The sequence below is a fragment of the Chenopodium quinoa genome, unplaced genomic scaffold (genome assembly GCF_001683475.1).
Source record: "Chenopodium quinoa cultivar QQ74 unplaced genomic scaffold, ASM168347v1, whole genome shotgun sequence".
Classification (NCBI taxonomy): Eukaryota; Viridiplantae; Streptophyta; class Magnoliopsida; order Caryophyllales; family Amaranthaceae; genus Chenopodium; species Chenopodium quinoa.
Genome location: NW_018743373.1, coordinates 838,551 through 861,787, shown reverse-complemented (window position 1 = coordinate 861,787; position 23,237 = coordinate 838,551). Strand labels below are relative to the sequence as shown.

Genomic DNA, 23,237 nt, shown 5'->3' with positions numbered 1-23,237 from the left:
TTCAACCACTTCAATTCACATGTCACGACCGTTATTGATCGATATTCTGCTTCTTACGAACTTGTAGCCACCGTAGGTTGTTTCTTAGTCTTCCACGACACAGGAGAGAAACCAAGTAACACAAACCAACCAGTCAAAGATCCTCGAGTCAATGGACAACCTGCCCAATCCGAGTCACACCAACCTTCTAATTGCAAAGCACTATCAGATCGAAGAAGAATACCTTGGCCCGGGCACTTCTTTAGATAACGTACTACCCTCAAAGCGGCTTCCCAATGCAACTCCGTTGGAGATCGCATAAACTGAGATAGTATATGCACTGAATATGCCAAGTCTGGCCTAGTCACAACCAGATATATTAGACGTCCTACCAGACGCCTATATTTCTCAACATCCGCGAACTCCTTCCCCCCTGAAACTGCTAGCTTGTGATTTTGCTCCATCGGAAAATCTGCAGGTTTAGCACCTAACAATCCTGTCTCTAAAATAATATCCAAGGCATACTTTCTCTGACAAACATAAAATCCATGTTTGCTACGAGCTACTTCCAATCCCAAAAATATTTCACGGCTCCTAGATCTTTCATTTTAAAACATTCACACAAATATGCTTTAAAACTTTCCAATGCAAATTTACTATTACAAGAAATAATCATGTCATCCACATAAACTAACACATTCAACTGCAATTTACCTTTCGTCAAATTAAACAACGAATAGTCATTATATGACTGCTTGAAACCATATTTCTTAAGAGCCACGGACAATTTCTTAAACCAACATCTAGGCGCCTGTTTTAGCCCGTACAACGATTTGTTCATTTTGCACACCTTATCTGAATTGTTTTTCTGAAACCCGGGGGGAACTTTCATGTAAATCTCCTCCTCCAACTCTCCATGGAGAAAGGCATTGTGTACATCCATTTGATGCACTTCCCATTCCTTCACCGCTGCTACAGCTAAAAAAGTACGAACTGTAGACATCTTTGCCACCGGAGCAAACGTCTCATTGTAGTATATGCCTTCCTCTTGATGATTTCTCAGAATAACTAATCGAGCTTTCAATCTGATCAGTTTGCCTTCTTCATCTCTCTTCTCAGTGTAAACCCACTTGCTTCCAAGTGCTCTCTTCCCTTTCAGAAGTGTCTCCAAAGTCTACGTACCTTGATCTTCTAAGGCCTTAATCTCATATGCCATTACATTTCTCCACCCTTCATGTTTCATTGCCTCTTTAAAAGTTCTTGGAATCCGTGCCTCTATCACTGCAGCAATATAATTTCTATGCTTTTCGGAAAACCGATCATAATTAACAAAATAGGTTATAGGATAAGGAGTACCTGAGGAAGATGATTCCGCGGATGACTACGATGGGTTTTTATTTTTCCGAATAGTATGCGTAACACAATCGCGAAGCTTTGTTGAAGGAATCTTTACTCGCTTTCCTCGACCCAATTCTTCTTCATTTTTATCTTGTGTATGCAAACTTTGTGTACCCAAAGCTGCCCCTTGCTGCTGGTCCGATTACTTCGCAACCTCGTTGCGGTCTCCCTCACTGCCCCGCAACCTAGCCGCGGAGTGTTCTGCCTCCCCTGTTTCTAGTCACTGCTGCCCCCGCATTTCATTCCCCTTTTTCTGTTTTTGCGGGCCGTGCACCAAGCCAGCAGGTGCTGGGCTAGCCTGGTGCTGCGGTGAGCTGTGCTCTCGGCCTGCTGTGGCTGGACTGACCTGGTGTGGCTCAAGACCAGCACTTGCTACCTCGGGTTGCTGGGGCTGCTCTCGGCCAGCGCCCGCTGGTAACCCAGCGCCCAAAGCAGTGGGTTCGTGCTGTTGGGGCTGCTCTCTGCCATCGCCCGATGGACCCCCAATGGGTGCTCCATCTCCTCCGGCTTCCACACCTTGTATGTCACCCATTTTCCATTGCAAATTCATCAAAGTCAACTCCATTTTCTACACCACTCATCTCCTCACCCAATCTCAACTCTGACTTGTCACCCGAATGCTCAACAAAAGGAAATAAATGCTCATGAAATTTTACGTCCCTTTACACAAAGTATCCCTTGTCTCTAAATCAAACAATTTCCACCCCTTTTTTCCAAACGGATACCTTAAAAATACACATTTTCTACTCCGAGAGTCAAATTTATCTCCTTTACTTCTTTGATTATGTGCATAACACAAACATCCAAACACACGAATCGACTCATAAGAAGGAATTTTTCCAAACAACATTTCATATGGAGTTTTATTTCCAAGTAGTGGACTTGGAGTACAATTAATCAAATAACAAGCTGTCAAAGCACATTCCCCCCAATATTTAATTGGCAATCCACCTAGAAATCTCAATGCCCGTGCCACGTTCAAAATATCTTGGTGTTTTCTCTCCACTCTCCCATTTTTTTGAGGGGTACCCACACAAGAAGACTCAAATATAATCCCATTTTTGACAAAATATTCCTTTAGATGATTAAATTCGGTTCCATTATCACTCCGAACCACTTTTATATCTTTATTAAATTGACGTTTAATCAAGGCAACAAAATTGAGAAAATGAAATTCAACTTCAATTTTATTGCTAATCAAATAAATCCAAACGCCCCTAGAATAATCATCTACTATTGTCAAAAAATACTTAGCACCACAGGAAGAGGGAACTTTGTAAGGCCCCCACAAGTCTATATGAACTAAATCAAACAAACTACTAGCCTTATTTTCACTAATAGGAAAACTATCTCTAGATTGTTTTGCTCGAGGGTATACATCACACACATTATTATTCTTTCTAATTGAATTACTCACAGGCGGAAGTAACCTCAAAACTTTTTCTGACGGATGACCCATGCGTTGATGCTAAAGATCGACCACACAATCCACTGCCAGCACCTTCACTAGCGGCACACCTCGGAAAAAATAAAGTCCATTTCCTCTTTCACCCACGCCAATCACCATCCTCGTCGACTGGTCCTAAATAACACAAATTTTGTTAGTAAATTGTATTGTACATCTTGACTCATCACTTAATTGAGTAACAGAAATTAAGTTACAATTCAAATTTGGTACAAAAAAAACATTATCAATAACAAGACCACCATCTAGTGTAACTGAACCCAATTGATTCGCGTTCACCGTTTGACCATCCGGTAATCCTACCGGACAATTTTAAATTGTTTTAATGTTCCTCATATTGACAAATCATTCGTTACATGATTAGAGGCTTCGGTATCTACGATCCACGGGACTTTTTTCTTACCTTCTAAGCGAGACTTAGATTTATTACTCAATAATTCAATGATTTGTTGAGCTTGGTCAGAGGTCACACCCACTAGTCCATGCGTAGAGGAAGATTGATTGCTGCTTGCTGCACTATTATTGTTCACGCCCCCTTGTACAGCATTGGCGCGGTGTGTAGTGTTCGTAGAGGCATTATTACGCCCCCACTAGCACCACCGCGACCACCACCTCGTCCCCCACGAGCACCTCTGCCACGGCCCCTTCCTCCTTTGCGATTCTCGTCCCACCATTCGGGAAACCCGATCAATTGGTAACATCCCTCTTTGTCATGGCCTTCCCGATTGCAGTGGGTACAAAAGGGTCTTTCACCATCACTGGACTTAGCACGCGAGTCTACTTTAAACGCCATTACGTTCTCCTTCACCTTTCCATCCTTAGACCGTAGTCTCTCGGTGTTGATCATCGCTTGATACGCATTATCCACATGAGGCAGAGGGTTTTGTGCCAACAATTGAGCACGGATTTCCTCATACGGATCATTTAGGCGAATCAAAAAATAATGTTAGTAATCTTCATCCCGAATATCACCTACTTGCTTCGCAATATTACACGTACACTGCCCACAAGAACACTTCGGAATTCGAGAATATTGCAGCAACTCTGTCCATATTTTGGATAATCGTCCAAAATATTCCGTCACCGACTCCGTGGACGTTTGCTTGCACTCACCCAAAGAGTTCTTCAATTGACACACTCTAGTACCACTAACAACACAATATCGCTGTTGTAAGTGTACCCATAACTCGCTAACATAGTCATAATCCTCGATGGTAGAACGCAAAGATTCGTCTAGCGTATTACTGATCCAAGAGACAAGCATCGAGTTGACTGCTTTCCAGTGCTTCCTTTGTGGAAAATCGGCAGCAGGCTTCTTCATCGAGCCATCCACAAACCCATACTTCCACTTTGCAATCAACGCGCGACGCATTGCCTTAGCCCACTGATGTGTCTATTTTATATAGTATTTTACCCCCTTCCCTTGGTCGTAATTAGTAGTTTTTTTGTCTCTTTAGAGCCACTTTTATTACTAATTGGTGTTTTCTAGTGTTTTCGTAGATTTGGTTGACTTTTGTAGGGATTTATGTTTTTGGAGTATTTTCCCGAGTTATTTTGGAGCAATCACAAGCATTGGAGAAGCACGACCAGATTTTATAGCCCAGGGCCGGTTAGAGCCATCGAACCGGTGATTAAGGGCTCGATATAGGTGATACCGGGGCATTTGGACCGAGTATTCAAGACCGGAAGAGGAAACCCAGATTGGCCCGAAGAATTAAAGCCCAATCGTATTCCAAATAGTAGCCCAAGTGAGCCACCCGGCCAAAGAGGCTGGCGCCCGGAGGCGCGCCCGGCCGAGCGGGAGAAGCTATGGTTGGCACCCAGTGACGCGCCCGGCCGGGCTCGAGATTAGTACATCGAGCAAAAAGGCGCGCCCGATCGGGCGCGTGTATTGATTAGTAGACGATTAGCGTCGTTTTAGTTTGTTTTAACTTAGAACTTGTACGGAGTATAAATACTCCTCCGTAATACGATTTTAGGACTCTCTTTACTCTCTCTTTACTCTCTCTTTACTCTCTCTTTTCTCTCTCTCTTTCCTTTTACTCTTTCTTTACTCTCTTAATTGTTCTCTTAGATTTTCTTTCTCTAAAACCTTTGTTTTTAATTACTTTCTTAATTCCAGATTTATTTTGGTAACGATTTTTCTTCTCTTAATCTTAGTTGTTTATTTTATTCCTTTCATCATGACTTATTTTATTGCTTTGATTAATTTAGTTTTTAATATGTGTGAGTAGTTCTATTTCTAGGGTTTATGGGGATCCATGAATAATATGAAGGGGTAATTTATTGTTGTTAATTATCAATGCTAGATTGATTTCCTATTGATTGATTTAATGCTCTGTGACTAGATTAGGCCTATCTTTTATGCATGAGTTTGACAATATTGATTTGAGATTCGAGAGATGAGAATTGATGTTTAGGTCTAGTTTCAGTAGGCAGATTAATTTATAAATGGTTAAGTCAAGATTCGAGAGATGAGATTTAATACCGGTAAATTAATTGTGTGATTGTAATACGTAGTGAAAGCACTTTACAATCTGGTTAATTGATGCGTTGATGATTGACTATTATTGATTTTTGATATTGCATGATAATTTCTTATTGAATTGTTTTAACGCTTTACAATTGCGGCTTGTAAAAGTATAGCAATATTGAATTGATGAATCGAGCAGATGTTAATTTGATATTAAAGGCTATTTTCAATAAGAACTTAGATCTAGTAAATTGCGAGAGCCTGTTAGATCTATGTTGATTAATAAATTGCGAGAGCCTGTTAATCATATTATTTATGCAATGTCAATGATTGATTAATATGTTTTACCCTGGAGTATTATTTATTGGTGAACCTGTGCCCTAGTTACTTTTATATATTGTTTTCTCCCTATTTTCAATCTTAGTAGTTTAGTTTCTTATTCAAATATAAATATTGGTTACTTCATAATCTAGATTATTTTAGTTAATTAGGAATAGAAAGACTTGTTTCCCTGTGGAGATCGACCCTACTTCCCTATCTGCTTTAGTTAGAGGACTTAGGAATTATTTTTGATTAGGGGATACGACTTTACCCTGTCACCCACTCGTCATAATTCTCACCACGGAGCTTAATTGGGGTAATAATAATTCCGGGATGATCACTCGATCCCAGATGATACTCTAGATCAATTGGGGGTGGTGGTGGCGGAACATCATGTCAAATTAACTGAATACCTCAACTTCTCATTATGCCTCAATGTGTACATATATAGGTTACAATATATTCCTAATTATCTTATGCTTAGGAATGATATCAAATCAAATATTAACATAAAGATAACTAAGGAATCCTAACAATATTTCCTAAATATTATCTTTACACAAATATAATATTATCTCAACAGAAGTATTATTGGTCTCACAACAAAGGAGTATTATTTGTGAGAAATAAAATATTCCTTTGTTGCGAGTAATGCGAAGCGGAGGTAGTATTTTTTTTTTAATTCATTAAAAAAAGTAAAAGAAAAGCACTACCCTAGCCACCCCCTCCTTGCCTCACACCGCCCTAGCAAAGCCTACTTCTCCCATCACGTCAGCGCCATCCTTCCCCCTAGCCCCGTGAATCAGTGTCACCCCCTTCTTTGAATTGCACCACACCAATTTCCCTTCCCTCCACCCAAAGCCCCTAAAATCTAGAGCCACTAATCCTATCCCACATTTAAAATTTAAAAAAAAAAAAAAAAAAAAAAAAAAAAAAACCTACACTACCCGATTGCCCCTCCCCCACTCTTTACAATGAAGATCAAATTTTGAATAATTTCTTAATTACTTATACAGAGCGAGATTTGTTAATGATGTCATAGATCAATATCAAAACATGAAAACTCGTAGGGAATAATTGTATTCTTTTTAAAATAACTGGTTGTAATATGGATACTTTTGGAGTGACTTTTAATTATTGAATTATTAAGTTTTGAATATTCATGCATTATTTATTGATTGGTATGCGGCTGATGGATGACAGTGACACATCACTCATAAAATTCTGGATCCGACACTACCGATCAGTATTACATGGTAAGAATTATTTTATTGTTTTACAAGTGGCCATCCCAGCCACCACTTACAAAACGCGTTGATCTAACAAATGTATAAATATTAAATGTTATTATACAGAGGGTTTGTTTACATTTACTGAACTGAAAGGAACTGAATTGATTAGAGCTGAGCTGAACTGAACTGAGCTGAAATGAATATTTTATGAGAGAAGGAAATTAAGAGCTGAATTGAACTGAACTGATTGGAGCTATACTGAACTGATTAGAGTTGAACTGAACTTAATTGAAATTAAGTAAATGTGAACATATCCGGAGTATAATATAATGTTTGATTCGTATAAAGTAACAGTCAAAAAACAGAGATAGTAACCGCATCTTTTAACTCAAAACTAGCATTAAAATGAGCCACAAATTATCAAACTACCAATTTATAAAGGTGTGAGCAGGTGCGCAGAGCCGGAGCTCAGCCCGGCATGTTCACTAACTACGGACCCACCCTTCATTATTTCATGAAGGAACCATAATAATTTCATTTTTTTAACCCCAAATTAATTAAGTAATTATATTTCCCAACATCCCCATTTCCCAACAATTAATTAAATTAAAGAAAATAAACACCAATCAACCATATCCTTAAACTTATCATGATTGGACCATCATTACCTTCCTTACTTTCTCTCTCCTCCCTCACTATAAATCACCCCTCCCTCCTTTCCTATCCGTCATCACTCCAAATAATAATCTCCCTTTCAAAAAATAAAACACATCAATTTTTTTGATTACTACTCTTAATTGTCTAACAAATTAAATGACTTTATGATAATTTATGCTGCTAATTACTCATCTAAGAGCCTCCGCTCTTCTTTCACCTCCGCTTTCGGCTTTCCTCGCCATCGCTATCACCGTTACCGTCGCCTACGCTAATCAAATTTAAATCCGTAAGTGAAGTTGGCTACATAAACCCTAAGACCGTAATATTTATAGGGGTGTTCACAAACCGGCTCGGACCGAAAAAATTATAAATTCTTGCTCTTCAATATGCCATCCCCCAATTCGAGCAGGAACGGCATATTGTTTTCCCCTAGAGTTTCCGAGAGATCGATGTCGTTCAGCAGTAGAACCACCGGAGTTTCGCCGGCGACGGAGAATCTCCGGCGACCCAAAACGGTGCCGGATTTAAAATCAAAATCGGCTATGCAATTTTCCGGTGAATCTCCGGTTAATGAGGAGGTTAAGCCGAAGAAATTGACGAAAGTGTTGTTGAATGTGACGATTCAAGGAAGTGTTGGTGCTGTTCAGGTTATTATTAGTCCTTATTTTTATCGTTAAAGATTTGATTGATACTGCTCTTAAACAGTATGTCAAAGAAGGTCGTCGTCCTGTTCTTTCTTCCGCCATTGTTGATGATTTTGACCTCCATTACTCTCAGTTTAGCCTTGAAAGTAATTTTCTCTCTCCTCTTTTTTTTATTTTTATTTTAATTTCATATAAGATTCCGTTGTTATTTTCCCTGATTTGTTGGTTTAAATTGTTCTGTTGATGCGATTTTCTCTGTCAGAATCTTTTAAATATTGAACTAATTCTATTATTATTACTGGTATTATTTATTATAAGTATTATTATTAGTCTGCCCGGATTATTTATTGGTACTCGTTTAAGTTACTCTATCAACGTGACAACTAAAGCCGTGAAAGTATTAGTCAATATACTAGTCTATCATTGATATAAATCATATGATCATATAGTATTATCTTATTTGTCGCATTACTCGTTCAAATTATGTTGTGTCGTTATTAATCGATGATTGGAAGGTTAATTGATGAAATTTTAATTGGTGGATTTCAGGTTTGGATAGGGAAGAGAAGATTGCAGAGTTAGGGTCAAGAAACTTCTTCCTATGCAAGAAGAGGAAAGAGGTGGCGGAAACGGCGTCGTCTTGTGCAAAACAGGCTGATCAAGCAACTAAACTTGCTTCTCCTTGGCTCAAGTTCATTAGTTTCTTATTCTAAAAAAAGGAAAAAAAAAAAAAAAGGTGATATTTGGTTATGAAGAAAATTTTCTAGCCATAATCTTGTTAAAGGTGGTCCAATTTTATGTGAAAGAAATTTGGACTAGTATATTATTTTAGATATATTTTTTTTTTATTCTCAAAGATTTGTTGTTGAATCTTAAAATATTAGTAGAAGTAGTATTGTACAGTTAGATTCCTCCACCAAAAATTAATCATAAAAAAAATTTAGCTAGAATATTAGTCTTATCTGAATGTATGGATGTTACTGTCCTTTGAGAATATACTCTGAATCTGGAGAATTTTGCTTAAACAAATTAAACAAATTGTCAGTTTGTTTGTTGGCAAGTTGCTTGTTTAATAGAGTAGTTGGTGAAGTAATATAATACCCCTAAGTATGTGGAAAGGATAAACATGGGTTTTATTATTTCGTACACGTATTATGTTTCATACGTCGTGATCGCTAGTTAATACCGAGTACAATGTTACATAGTCCATAGATTATACGGCTATTTCACCAAATGTCACTGACAAATTACGAAATTCATCAAATGTCATCGAACTTTTCAGAATTCACCAAATGCCATTAACAACTAGTATATTAACACAACGTGTCATTAATGATGCCAGGACGTTAGTTGGCCGTTATTGCGAAAATACTATTTTACCCTTTCTTTGTGTTTAATGCCGCCATTAAGAAGTTGATTGTCTGACTTCTCTTTTTTCAATTATTCAATTGTTGTTGGACCTTGTTCTTCCGTAACTTCTCCCCTGTTCTTCGAAAGTTCACCAAAACTGAAACCTTGAAATCTCTGGCAACGAAGAAGCAAAGTTGGAGCATTGAACGACGGAACTCTGCAACAAGTTCGAACCTTTTGGTGTTCTTCATTCTGGGCGAACCCAGAAGTGCGAGGAAGTAGTGCCAGAACTTGAAGGAAGTTTGAAGTGCAAAATTCAGTTTGAGGGGTTGGAGATAGCACGCAAGGTAATAATCTATCCATCGATACTCTATTTCGCTTTTCGATTCTGATATTTTTTACGAAAATTGTGTTAGGGTTAGGGTTTTGCAATATGATCAGTGCAATCTGTGTATTTGAATTGGCCTTTGTGAAATATTGAAAAAATGCATGTTAAAAACTGGAATTGTGGGTATGAATCTGTCAATGTGTGTTTTGGGGTAACCCGGTTTGTGTTTATCGTAGTAATTGTGTGCTTGAGAGTTAAATTTGCAAGTTGATCAGTATATTTGAGTGCATATGTGTTTGTTGATATGAATGATGTGTGTTGAAGTGCATTGTAGTAATAAGTAATTTGTTGTTCTTAGGATGAGTTCAGTGTGGCTTGATGTTCATTACAAAGACCAGGGGTTTGATGTGAGGATTGAGGATACTGACAGAACAAGTCTAATGGACTTGTTTGAGTACATGTTTGAGGATTCAGAAAGGCAAAATGTGATCCTTCCCAAATACTTTAGTTTGTATGTAATGCCTCCTAGGACTAATAGGAAGTTAGAGTTAACTGGGGATACTCAAATGCTGCAAATGTGGGATTGGTATGAAGGTAGGGAAACAATACAAGTGTTCTTAGAGGAGAAGAGTGGACCTAGTGTGGTGTTTAAGGATGATGTAGCTAGTTGGGAAAATAGGCTTAAGGCAAAGGCTGAGAAGGAGAGAATAGAACTGGAAAAGGCCAAGAGGGTGGTTGAAGAGCAGGAAGCTGAGAGGGAGCTTATGGAACAGCAACAGTATCAAGTTGCAGTTGAGGTTCCTGTTGTAAATGCAGAGGAGATAAATGATGTTGAATATGTTAGAGTTTTTGCCACCCCAGAAGCTGATGTGGTATTTCCTGGGGCATCACAGCCTCAACCTGAACAAAGTACACAACCACCAACTCCACCAAAAAACTCTCAACCAGCCTCTCCTTTTAACCAGCCCAAGAAGCCATCAGCTAGGAAAAAAAGCACTCCTAGGAAAAAGAAAACCACTCCCAAAAAAAGATCCCAACCCCCTCCTCAACCACAACCCTCCCCACCAGTCCCTGAACCACAACCCTCCCCACCAGTCCCACCTGTCCCTGAACCACAACCCTCCCCACCAGTCCCTGAATCACAACCCTCCCCACCAGTCCCTGAATCACAATCCTCCCCACCAGTCCCTGAACCACAACCCTCCCCTGATCCTTCCCATGTACCTGTCAGTGAAGAAACAGAAGTCCCACCTCCACCTCCACCATCTGCTCCAGCAAAAAAGGGGAGATCAAGACCTGAGGGATTTAGGTCAAAAAAGACTGCTTCTAGCAAGGGTAAGGGGGTTGGTGTCAGTCTGAGGAGATCAGCAAGGAACATGGCTACAAATGTTCCTGTCAGTGAAGAAAACTCTGAAGAAAACTCTGATGAGTTTGGAAGTGACAGTGAGGATGATGATTATATACTTTCTAGCAGTGAGGAAGATGATGATGAGGCAGATCTCTGTGATTTCATAGAGGATGAAAGAGACACAGATGACCTTCATGATGATGTTCCAGAGAAGCAGTTTCAGGATTTTTTGGATGGCAGTTCAGCAATGGATAAAACATATAAAAATGGCAAAATTTGGACCAATCAGGAGTTTGGATCCATCACTTTAGAGCCATGTGTCACGTGCTGACTAATCCCCCTAGTCTTATGCACGCTAGCCTACTAACTTCCCTCCCTCGGATGCTAGTCAAGGCTTAACCCCGAAATGCTTCAAGCAAGAGTGTGCAACGAAAGTTAAGGAATGTTGAGAACACAAGAGGATATAAATATTTTGAATGCTTTGATTGCTTGAGAGAGAGTGTTTACAAGTAGTTTCTGAGATGCCTCCAAATGAAGGCCAAGTCCCCTATTTATAGTGTTCTAAGCATGGCCTAGAACCTTCACTAACCTCCTCAAATGGAGGGTTCTAGATCTAATCCTTTCTAGAGTATTCTATACATTTCTTTAGTACATTCCCTCTATGTACAAGGCTCTAGAATTATCTACACAACTCTAGAATTTACAGATGATTCAAGGATGTCCTAGGAGGTTCTAGAAGCTTCCGGATGCATCTCGAGTCTCCTTGAGTATTCTGGAACCTTCCGGACTTCTCCTTCAAAATCTAACACCACCATGATGTTCATTGGGCCTAAAAATGGTGGACCCCCAAATTTGGGCTCAATCGGACTTCATTTGGGTCCCCAAATAGCCCATTATTGTGTTACTGTCACTTGGGTGTTCACTAGGGTGACAGCATTGGAGCAATATAAAGCTCTATAGGGGGAGGGTGTCTCTGGCCTAGCCAGCGCGCACCAAGGGCATTCCCCCTAGCCACGATTGTTGGCTACCGTCCAATGGCCCTAGTGAGGGGTGGAATGTGTGGGTCGTGACATACTCCCCCACCTAAGTCTTGACGCCCTCGTCAAGATCCCGACTCGAACGCCTCGATCTTGTTCGCAAATTGCCACAAATCTTCTTCTTTTTCCCACGAGGCCTCGCTTTCCGGGAGACCCTTCCAACGAACAAAGTATTCATTGTAGCTTGGCACACCTCGACGCCTTATGACTCTCTTTGCCTCGATGCTCTCAATGTCCCTTTCAAACGATCCTACCACGGCCGTAGGTGCCCGTTGTGATTTTCCCCTGGTCTGATCCTCCAGATCGGCATGGTAAGGCTTCAACATGCTAACATGGAACACCGGATGTATTTTCAGCTTGGGAGGTAGCTCAAGCTTATAGGAAACTTTCCCGACCTTCCTAATGATCGGGAATGGCCCTTCATACTTCCACACTAGCCCCTTATGCACCTTGCGGAAGACTTTGAATTGGTGCGGCAAGAGCTTCACCATGACTAGGTCGCCTTCTTGAAACTCCAATGGGCGCCTGTTTTTGTCGGCCCACTTCTTCATCTTCTTAGCGGCCTTATTCAAGTAAGCCTTGGTGATGTCGAGCTGCTCGTGCCATCCCTTAGCTAATCTGTAGGCAGCGGGACTGCTACCCGTGTATCCCAATACAACTGCTTGTGGAGTCAAGGGTTGTTGACCCATGACTATCTCAAAGGGGCTTTGTTGGGTTGCCTCGGACCGCTGCAGATTAAAGGAGAATTGGGCAATGTCTATGAGCTTTGCCCAATCTCGCTGATTGGCACTCACAAAATGCCTCAAATAGAGCTCCAACAAAGCGTTCACTCGCTCTGTCTGCCCATCCGTCTGCGGGTGGAAGCTTGTGGAGAAATGTAGACCTGACCCTAGCAACTTGAAAAGCTCCGTCCAAAATTTGCAGTGAACCTTGGATCACGGTCGCTGACGATGCTCTTTGGCAAGCCCTAGTACTTGACCACATTCTTGAAGAATAACTTGGCGGCTTGCTCCCCTGTGCAATCCTTATGTGCCGGTATAAAAGTCCCATACTTGGAAAAGCGATCAACTACCACCATGATAGAGCCAAACCCCTCTGACTTGGGCAAGGCAGATATGAAATCCATTGAGACGCTTTCCCATGGCCTCTCTGGTATAGGCAAGGGCTCCAAGAGTTCTGCTGGCACACGTTGCTCTACCTAGTCTTGTTGGCACACAAGACAAGTCTTCACATAGGCCTCTATATCGTCCCGCATGTGAGGCCAGTAGTATACCTCTTCCAAGAGTGCCATTGTCCGCTGTATCCCAGGGTGACCAGCCCATAATGAATCATGACACTCCTTCATGATGTCACGCCTAAGGTTGTCCCACTTAGGCACATAGGTGCGACGTCCGACGGTGTAGAGTATCCCATCCTCTATCCAGAAGCGTCGGGTCTTTCCCTCGTTAGCCAAGTCCATCAAACTCTTGGCCATAGAATCCTCCTTTAAACCGTCCTTGACTCGATCAAGGAGGGTGCTAGCTATGCTGCTCACGCTAGCAAAGATTGCCTTGCGGCTTAGAGCATCAGCAACTACATTCACCTTCCCTGGCTTGTACTCCATAGCGTAGTCAAAATCAGCCAGGAAGTCTTGCCATCGAGCTTGCTTGGGGCTAAGCTTCTTTTGATTTTGGAAGTATCTTGTTGCAACATTGTCGGTATAGATGGTGAACCGACTCCCAAGCAAATAATGTCTCCAGACACGCAAGCAATGAATGATAGTTGTCATCTCCTTATCATGCACTGGGTATCTCCTCTCAGTGTCATTGAGCTTACGTGACTCATAGGCCACTGGATGCCCTTCTTGCATGAGAACTCCTCCGATAGCAAAATCTGAGGCATCAGTGTGTAGCTCGAATGGCTTTGAGTAGTCGGGCAGTGCTAATACGGGCTCTTTGGTGACGACATCTTTCAAGTCATCAAAGGCCTCTTGACATTTGTCGCTCCAACACCATTGTGCCTTCTTCTTTAACAGGTCAGTCAATGGTGTCGCCCGTGCTGAGTAGCTCATGATGAACCGCCTGTAATAGTTGGCGAGCCCAAGGAAAGAACGTAGTTCCGACACGTTCTTGGGCTCCTCCCATTCCCTGATGGCTTGCACCTTGTCATGCTCCATCATTATCTTTCCGGCTTTAATATGGTGTCCCAGGAATGACACCTCCTCCTGTCCGAACGAGCACTTCTCTTGCTTCACATAAAGCTCGTTCTCTCGTAAGACCTGGAACACCTGTCTCAAATGCTCCACATGATCTTGTAAGTTGTCGCTATACACGACGATATCGTCGAGATAGACGACTACAAATTTATCAAGGAAAGGCCGAAAAATCTTATTCATTAAGGTGCAAAAAGTAGCAGGGGCGTTGGTGAGTCCAAAAGGCATCACCAAGAACTCATAAGAACCATACCTGGTCACGCATGCCATCTTCGCCTCGTCCCCTTCGGCGATGCGCACCTGCCAATACCCCGATCGCAGGTCCAACTTGGAGAAGTACCGTGCTTTGCCGAGTCGATCGAACAAATCGGCGACTAACGAGATTGGATACTTGTTCTTGACAGTGATCTTGTTGAGAGCCTGATAGTCAATGCACATTCGCAAGCTGCCATCATGCTTGCGTTGAAATAGTACTGGTGCTCCAAATGGTGCCTTTGAGGGCCTAATGAACCCTGCTTCCAGCAGCTCCTTCAATTGCTTCCTCAATTCCTCGAGCTCTGGTGGGGCCATGCGGTATGGTGCCATGGCTGGAGGCTTGGTCCCTGGCTCCAGCTCAATCTCGTGATCCACCTCCCTTCTAGGAGGTAGTCTCTTCGGTAGCTCCGGAGGCATCACATCCTTATACTCTACAAGGACTCCGGAGATTTCTGATGGAACCTCATTCCCATGGGGCTCCTCTTCCTTCACTAGTGAAGCCAAGAAAGTCTCTTGTCCCTTTTTGATCCCCCTGGACACCTGGATTGCTGAGATTGTCTTGGCTTCAACTTCTTCTCGTGTGACAGGAACGGACCATGACCCTTGATCCCTTTTGATCATAATTGACCCGTCCGCTTCAAAAGAAAAGGGCCTTACTGTGTCGATGAACTCAAGTCCCAACACCAAAGAGAAGTCGTCCATATGCACGACTGTGAGATTTATGGTGCCACTCCATTGTCCCAGACAAATAGGCACCTTGTGCGCCACACCAAGGATAGGAACGGGCGAGGTGTTGACTGTCTTGATCCTCCCCGGTTCCTTGGTGTACTTGATTCCCAACTTCATTGCTTCCTTCCCCGTAATGAAGTTGTGTGAGGCACCACAGTCCACGAGTGCCTTAGAAGCTCTCCCATTCACTAATGTATCAACAAACATAAGTGAGCCCTTCGGGCGAGGTAACGTGCTTACCTTGACCACTTTGGTGCTCTCCTCAGCTTTTGGTGTGGCCCGTACGCTACTAAAGAGGCGCAACGACCCCATTTGTGCATCGTCCCCCGACGATTCACCGCCCGAAGCTATGATGGCGCTGAGCTTCTGTCTCCCAGGGCAATCCCTTGCCCAGTGCGGCCCTCCGCACAAGTAACAGCCCCTGTTGTTGGGCTTTTCAGATGATGAAGAAGACGACGATGATCCCTTTGCCTTGTCCTTTTTCACCGTCTTGTTGCTACTGGTGCTGCTTCGATCGGTGGGCTTGGCTCCCCCACCTTTTCCCTTGCTGCCGTTGCTGCGCCCTTCCTTCCTTGTGTCCTTGTAATCAACCAAGGACTCTGCAGCTGCGATGGCCTCAGCAAGTGTTTGAACGTTCCTCCTTTCTACCTCTTGTTGAGCCCATCGTTGCAACCCTCCAATGAAATATATAAGCTTTGTAGCCTCCGGCAAATCATCAACTTCGAGCACGAGGGTTGTAAATTGCTTGATGTACTCCTTGATGGTGCTGCTATGCTTGAGTTCACGCAGCTTCATCATGGAGACCTTGGCTGCGTCATGCGGGCGGAATTGCTTCTTGAAATCTTCCTTGAATTGGTCCCATGTTCGGATGGAACATGAACCACTCTTGATGTCTTGTTCACGCCTTCTCCACCACAGAATGACATCATCTCCGAGATACATAGTGGCAGCATTAATCTTGGAGGCATCCTCCTCCAAGTGCACAGCCTCAAAGTATCGCTCCATGCTCCATAGGAAGTTGTTAATTTCCCGAGCATCCCTCTTTCCATGATACTTTGGAGGCTTGGGGATTTCCACCTTAGGACCGGCTTGAATGGTGGCGCCCCCAGCCACCGTAGCCCTTTTTAGCAACGTGAGTTCCTCCTTGAGGAGCTCATTCTCCTTCTTCAAAGCAAGGAGTTCCCCCGTGAACTCCTCACGCATTTTCGCCATCTCGCCCATCATCTTCTCAAAAGCCTGATCAGCGAGTGATTGAGCATCAAGGGATACCTCCTCTAGACGATTGTCTAGTTCCCCTAATTGCCCTTTGAGCGTAATAACTTCATTCTCGACCTTGCCGACAGAATCCGTCATGTCGCAAGCAGCAACTTCGGCTTTGGCCGATCTCTCATCAACTTTATTCACTCGCTTCTCAAGCTTTTGGACAGCTTGAATGAGAGCCTCAGGCGCATAGCCCTCGGTTGTTTGTGAAGCACTAGCGTCCTTGTCGTCCTTGCTCTTTGCCATTCTTCCTCCTTCGCTCACAACTTGCTAACAAAGCTCGACAGCACTATAGTCCCCCACGACCGTAGCTGCTCTGATACCACGTTGTCAAGTGCTGACTAATCCCCCTAGTCTTATGCACGCTAGCCTACTAACTTCTCTCCCTCGGATGCTAGTCAAGGCTTAACCCCGAAATGCTTCAAGCAAGAGTGTGCAACGAAAGTTAAGGAATGTTGAGAACACAAGAGGATATAAATATTTTGAATGCTTTGATTGCTTGAGAGAGAGTGTTTACAAGTATTTTCTGAGATGCCTCCAAATGAAGGTCAAGTCCCCTATTTATAGTGTTCTAAGCATGGCCTAGAACCTTCACTAACCTCCTCAAATGGAGGGTTCTAGATCTAATCCTTTCTAGAGTATTCTATACATTTCTTTAGTACATTCCCTCTATGTACAAGGCTCTAGAATTATCTACACAACTCTAGAATTTACTGATGATTCAAGGATGTCCTAGGAGGTTCTAGAAGCTTCCGGATGCATCTCGAGTCTCCTTGAGTATTCTGGAACCTTCCGGACTTCTCCTTCAAAATCTAACACCACCATGATGTTCATTGGGCCTAAAAATGGTGGACCCCCAAATTTGGGCTCAATCGAACTTCATTTGGGTCCCCAAATAGCCCATTATTGTGTTACTGTCACTTGGGTGTTCACTAGGGTGACAGCATTGGAGCAATATAAAGCTCTATAGGGGGAGGGTGTCTCTGGCCTAGCCAGCGCGCACCAAGGGCATTCCCCCTAGCCACGATTGTTGCCTACCGTCCAATGGCCCTAGTGAGGGGTGGAATGTGTGGGTCGTGACACATGGCTCATATTTGCAGACAGGCAGTCATTTCTGGATGTGTTTAAGGACTACTGTGTCCAAGAAGGGTTTGGGGTTTATGTAGAAAAGAGTGACCCAACAAGATTGATAGCAAGGTGTGCTATTGACACATGCAACTGGAGGATTCATGCCTCCACTATGAAAGACAAGATCAGCTGGGCAATCAAGTCTCTAACAGGAGAGCATAGTAGTTGTGGGAGATTGGAAATAAATCCAATTGTGAGTTCTCAGTGGCTGTGTAGGCATCTTCAGTCAGACATTCATGCCAATCCTGACATACCAGTTGATGCATTACAGAAACTTTGTATGGAAAGGTTTAGGCTACAAGTGAAGAAAAGGTTGTTGTACAAGGTGAGGGCAATGTCCAAGGAGATTATCCATGGTGGTTATGGGGAGGCCTACTCAGTGTTGCCTAGGTATGCTGAAATGGTGAAGGAGACCAACCCAGGTAGTTATGCCCTGGTCACATGGGGTGAGGCCACTGCAACTGAGCCCCCAAGGTTCAAGGGCTGTTTCTTTTCTTTTGCTACCCAACTAAGGGGATTCTTGAGAGGATGCAGGCCATTCATTGGCATTGATGGAGCCCACCTGAGTGGACATTTCAAGGGCATTCTGCTAACTGTTGTTGGGATTGATGGGAATAATGAGATTTTTCTCATTGCATATGGAGTGGTGGGTTCTGAGAGTATTGACAGTTGGGGCTATTTTCTTAGGAATTTGAGGTGCTTGTTTGAGAAAGAAGGTTGTAGGAGAGATGATTGGACCTTCATCTCTGACAGAATGAAGGTAATCCACCCTCATATTCTTGTTCTTACATGTCACTCTTAGTTTAGTTTCTCATGTTTAACAATTACTCATTACACTGTTTTGTATGCAGGGGGTTGACACAGCAATTAATGAGACATTCCCTAGAGCAACAAGAAGAGTGTGTTGCCAGCACCTATACATGAACTGCAAGGCTAAAGGATTTAGTGGTTCAGCATTTCACAAGCTGTTCTGGATAGCTGCTGATGCATACAACGAGTATGTGTTCAACAAGGCAATGCAAAAGATAAAAGAATACAACCCTAAGGCTGTTGAGTACTTAGAGAGTTGCACTGAGGTCTGGTCAAGGCATAAGTTTGATCCTGCCCTCTGTTGTGACCATAACACAACAAATTTTGTGGAGTCTTTCAACTCATGCACCAAGCCATACAGAGATTTACCAGTTCTGAAAATACTTGAAGGTACGACTATTTTTGCATACTGTTTTGAAGCTGAACACACAAAAATATACTGTAATCCATGTTGTTAACACCTTTTTTTTTTTTTTGCATACTGTTTTGAAGCTATAAGGCAATGGGTGATGAAGAGGATTGGCTCAAGGTTTGACAAATCACTAACCATGGGGGATATGGACCTGACTGAGTATGCAGACAAGATTCTACAAACAAGATCAGATGAGTCAAGGTTATGCTATGCTATTCCCTGTGGTGGGGATGAATTTGAGGTCAGAGACCAACATGTCCATTTTCCCATCAAGCTGAGCACTGGCATATGTGGTTGTGGGAAATGGCAGCATTCTGGACTTCCATGCAAACATGTGCTGAGGGTCATATACCACCAGAGGCTGCAACCAGCAGACTTTGTAGCCCCCTGTTTCAAAGGGAAGGCATACAAGCTCACTTATGCAGAGCATATGCACCCTATGCCTGACCCATCACAATGGCCATCCGGGAACCTACCTGGCATATTGCCCCCTTTGGTGAAAAGAGCTGCAGGGAGACCAAAGAAGCAAAGACAAAGAGGGCCAAATGAATCTAGGAGAGGGAAGAGGCATGCAACAGTAAAGTGCAGCTTATGCAGTGAGTTGGGACACAACAAGGTCACTTGTTCATCAAGGAAGAAAAGGGCTGCAACTGAAGCAAGCACATCAGCCACCACCTCTCAAGCCAACAACAGAAAAAAGAAAGCAGCATGAATGCAAAGTTTCTCCTGTTTTTAGTGCACACCCAGTTTCTCCATGTAATTTTTGAAGATTGACAGTGTTGTGTGTGCTATTTTGTGTAGTATTTTTTACTATAAACTTGTAATTAAACAGGAAGCATCTTTTGGGTACATGATTTGAACAGGAACCAAATTTTTTGGGCACAAAATATAACTTCAGTTTTTATTAAATTTCAATCCAATTACACAATAGTTTACTTCAATATTACAAACATCACTACTACACAAATCAGTACCCCTAATTTAATTATACAATCCACGACTTTCTGATGTTGCTTGATTTTCTTCTTCAACAGTTTCAATTCTTCATGTACATTGCTTTGGCCTGACCCATCCCTTGCATAACAGCTTCCCCTGCTCTGACTTCCCATGCTTTGACCTTCTTCATGCATCACAACCTTGCACCATTTGAAGCTATCACATGCATCACACTTATAATAAAGCCTTTGGGGATTTGATGTTGATTCTGAGCTTCTAATTGCATATTTTCTAACACAATTGCACAATTTATTTGGAACCCTCACATACGCATACTCATGTTTTGAAGAGGATGTGTTTGACATGAAGCTCATGATTTTGCAAAAATCATTTCCTACAACAGTTGTAGTCTACTGTATATATAACAAATGCGGTGCAACGGCTATTATGTCCAAAAAAAATTTAAAAAAACTCAAACTAACTAGTCGTTACACCTTCATATGAACAGAGGTTTTTCTGGGAAACAAAACATAAAAGTAATGGCATTTGGTGAAATATATAAACTTCTCAATGGCATTTCATGAATTAAGAATTTCATTAACGGCCAACTAACGTCCTGGCATCATTAATGGCACGTTGTGTTAATATACTAGTTGTCAATGGCATTTGGTGAATTCTGAAAAGTTCGATGGCATTTGATGAATTTCGTAATTTGTCAGTGGCATTTGGTGAAATAGCCGTAGATTATATTTATAGAGTAGCAAGTAATATGCAAGAAAAACAAGGTTTGGTTTATTGGTTGGAATTACATTGTTATCTTAATCTTAATATTAAGAGGATAAATCCTTTCAACTACGAACACTTGTGGCCGGTTGTAGGTGTTTAATTTTCTCCATCACTTCCAAGTGCCTGTTCTAAAGAAGGAAGCGGGGACCTAAACTTCTCTAGGGGATACTTGTATGTCACAAAGTGGATGGAGAAATATCCTAGAATTGATCATGGTTATGTGTTTGCAATGGTGTCAACTACCGTCACTGCTTTTAAAAAGAATCAGTACAATAATAAAGAAGCTCTTTAGCCGGGTAGCTTGAACGTTTGTTGACATTATGATTTTGATGATGACACAGCCTAACTTATTCACAGACTAATAAGCGCTTGGTTGTTTAAGTATGATTAGATGCATTGACTAGGAGAATTGAGTGTATTGCTAAGATTCCATGAGGAACAAGATAACCCAGGATAAAGTAATCCAAAAGAGAAGAGTTCCCTGGTGGTTCAAAGATGGAGCCTTGAGAAGAAAAGTTCACCTCAAGAAATAGAAGTTTCGGAGTAGAAGCTTCACTAGAGAAGAGAAGTTGTGTCGCTTGATTTTAGGAAAATAGTTGGTTTAAAATCTCATCTTTTTGAATTTATGAAAAGGATTTTATTTTCTCTTATTTTCGAAATATTAGTTATAAAATAAAATCTGTGTTATGATAATATCTAAATATGGATGACTATTATCCCATGTACAATCTAGAATATTCTAGAGTTGGGTATTTGGTCTTATCCATTGATGCAACCCTAGGAAATGTACATTATATATATCCCGTACTAGATGGAATATGAAATACAACGTAACAATCTTCCCTCATCTCTCTTTATTTTTTATTCCATATTTAACACGTTATCAGCACCATTGCTAGTCAACTAAGTAGGATTACCAAACATTTATCTAGAATCCCATATTATTATTATCATGTAAGTATGATCGCAGCCCATAACAATTATAATTTAACATTTATCTACTTTTGCATGCTTATTTATTGGAATATCAACATATATAACGAATACAGAGCATGATATATAATTTAAGGTTCCATTCTTATTTTTCTCTATGCTAACGTTCTCATCTTCTATTTCGTTCTTATTTATGCATGATTTGTATCAGGTTTAATTATGCATGATTATAACGTTTAATACATATTTTTGAATACTATTTATATATACTTATCTTTTAATATTATTTTGTATAGTGAAAAATGTCGAACCTTGCCAAGCTCGAATTTGTGGCCCTTGATATTACCGGAAAGAATTATTTATCATGGGTGTTAGATGCTGAAATACACCTAGATGCTAAAGGGCTTGGTGAAACAATAAAAGAGGCTAATAAGGCAACACCTCAAGATAAGGCTAAAGCCATGATTTTTCTTCGCCATCACCTCCATGAAGGGCTCAAAAATGAATATTTAACTGTGAAAGACCCACAAATCCGATCCTTTTGAGTAATCTAAAGGAAAGGTATGACCACCAAAAAACAGTGATACTCCCTAGAGCTCGTTATGAATGGTTAAATTTGAGATTGCAAGATTTTAAATCTGTTAGTGAATATAACTCAGCTATGTTTAAAATAACTTCTCAATTGAAATTATGTGGAGAAAATATTACTGAAGCAGAAATGCTTGAAAAGACATACTCCACTTTCCATGCTAATAATATTGTCCTGCAGACACAATATAGAGAAAAAGGTTTTAAAAAATATTCTTGTGGCTGAGCAAAATAACGAGCTGTTAATGAAAAATCATGAATCACGTCCTACTGGCTCTACTCCATTCCCTGAAGCGAATGTGACAACCCATAATGGGAAAGAAACTAAAAATAGGGACCATTCCAGCAGTAGTGGTCGAGGTAGAGGTCGTGGTCGTGGCCAATGGCGCGGCCGGGGTCGTGGACGTGGATATGGTAGAGGTCGTGGAGGTCATTTCACAAACTCACATTCCCACCAGAAGTGGGAACGTAGGGATGAAAAAGAGAAAAGTGATAACAATATATGTTACCGTTGTGGAGGAAAAGGTCATTGGTCTCGGGTTTGTAGAACTCCAAAGCATCTTATTGAACTTTTCCAAGAATCATTGAAGAAAGGAAAGAAAGTTGAGACAAACCTTGTTCTTGAAGATGGTGAAGGTGATTTTGATTTTGGCAATACCAATCAATTTGATGTTGGTGATTTCCTTACTTCCCCGGAAGGGAATAATTTTGATTTTGACAGTACAACTCATTTAGAAGTTGTCGATTTCTTCACTGCCCCAGAAGGGAATAATTAAAATTATATTGTATTATGTCAGTTTTAAGTATTAGACTTATGTTTGCTTATTCTAGTAATTTATTTAAGTTTATTTCTTTCGTTGTAATAAGGATTTTTGCTTTATAAATTTATGAACTATTTGAGTGTTTTTATTGATTTATTTTGTTTTATCATCTTTATTTTTATGCTTAATATTTTGACATGTATTTTATTTCATGAA

At 41.4% G+C, this 23,237-nt stretch overlaps 3 protein-coding genes and 1 pseudogene across 3 annotated transcripts; 3 read left to right on the top strand and 1 right to left on the bottom strand.

Moving 5' to 3' along the window:
• Nucleotides 1-3,788: 3,788 nt before the first annotated feature.
• Nucleotides 3,789-4,214, bottom strand: LOC110738165. The gene has a single exon (XM_021918539.1). The coding sequence runs from the start codon at nucleotides 4,212-4,214 to the stop codon at nucleotides 3,789-3,791; it is 426 nt and encodes a 141-aa protein (XP_021774231.1).
• Nucleotides 4,215-7,577: 3,363 nt separating this feature from the next.
• LOC110738112 lies at nucleotides 7,578-9,203 on the top strand (annotated as a pseudogene).
• A 1,003-nt stretch (nucleotides 9,204-10,206) lies between these two features.
• LOC110738164 (formin-like protein 2) lies at nucleotides 10,207-11,526 on the top strand. The gene has a single exon (XM_021918537.1). The coding sequence runs from the start codon at nucleotides 10,207-10,209 to the stop codon at nucleotides 11,524-11,526; it is 1,320 nt and encodes a 439-aa protein (XP_021774229.1).
• A 6,212-nt stretch (nucleotides 11,527-17,738) lies between these two features.
• LOC110738111 lies at nucleotides 17,739-20,760 on the top strand. Its single transcript, XM_021918480.1, has 3 exons — nucleotides 17,739-18,555; nucleotides 18,647-18,995; nucleotides 19,098-20,760. The coding sequence occupies exons 1-3, from the start codon at nucleotides 17,908-17,910 to the stop codon at nucleotides 19,727-19,729; spliced, it is 1,629 nt and encodes a 542-aa protein (XP_021774172.1). The 5' UTR covers nucleotides 17,739-17,907; the 3' UTR covers nucleotides 19,730-20,760.
• Nucleotides 20,761-23,237: the final 2,477 nt, after the last annotated feature.

What these genes read in the sequence shown, in the direction of transcription:
- LOC110738165 (XM_021918539.1), bottom strand. Translation starts at nt 4,214, where the DNA reads ATGCGTCGCGCGTTGATTGCAAAGTGGAAGTATGGGTTTGTGGATGGC.
- LOC110738164 (XM_021918537.1), top strand. Translation starts at nt 10,207, where the DNA reads ATGAGTTCAGTGTGGCTTGATGTTCATTACAAAGACCAGGGGTTTGAT.
- LOC110738111 (XM_021918480.1), top strand. Translation starts at nt 17,908, where the DNA reads ATGAAAGACAAGATCAGCTGGGCAATCAAGTCTCTAACAGGAGAGCAT. An exon ending in TCATCTCTGACAGAATGAAG is followed by an intron (nt 18,556 to 18,646) that starts GTAATCCACCCT and finishes TTTTGTATGCAG; the next exon opens with GGGGTTGACACAGCAATTAA. An exon ending in AGTTCTGAAAATACTTGAAG is followed by an intron (nt 18,996 to 19,097) that starts GTACGACTATTT and finishes ACTGTTTTGAAG; the next exon opens with CTATAAGGCAATGGGTGATG.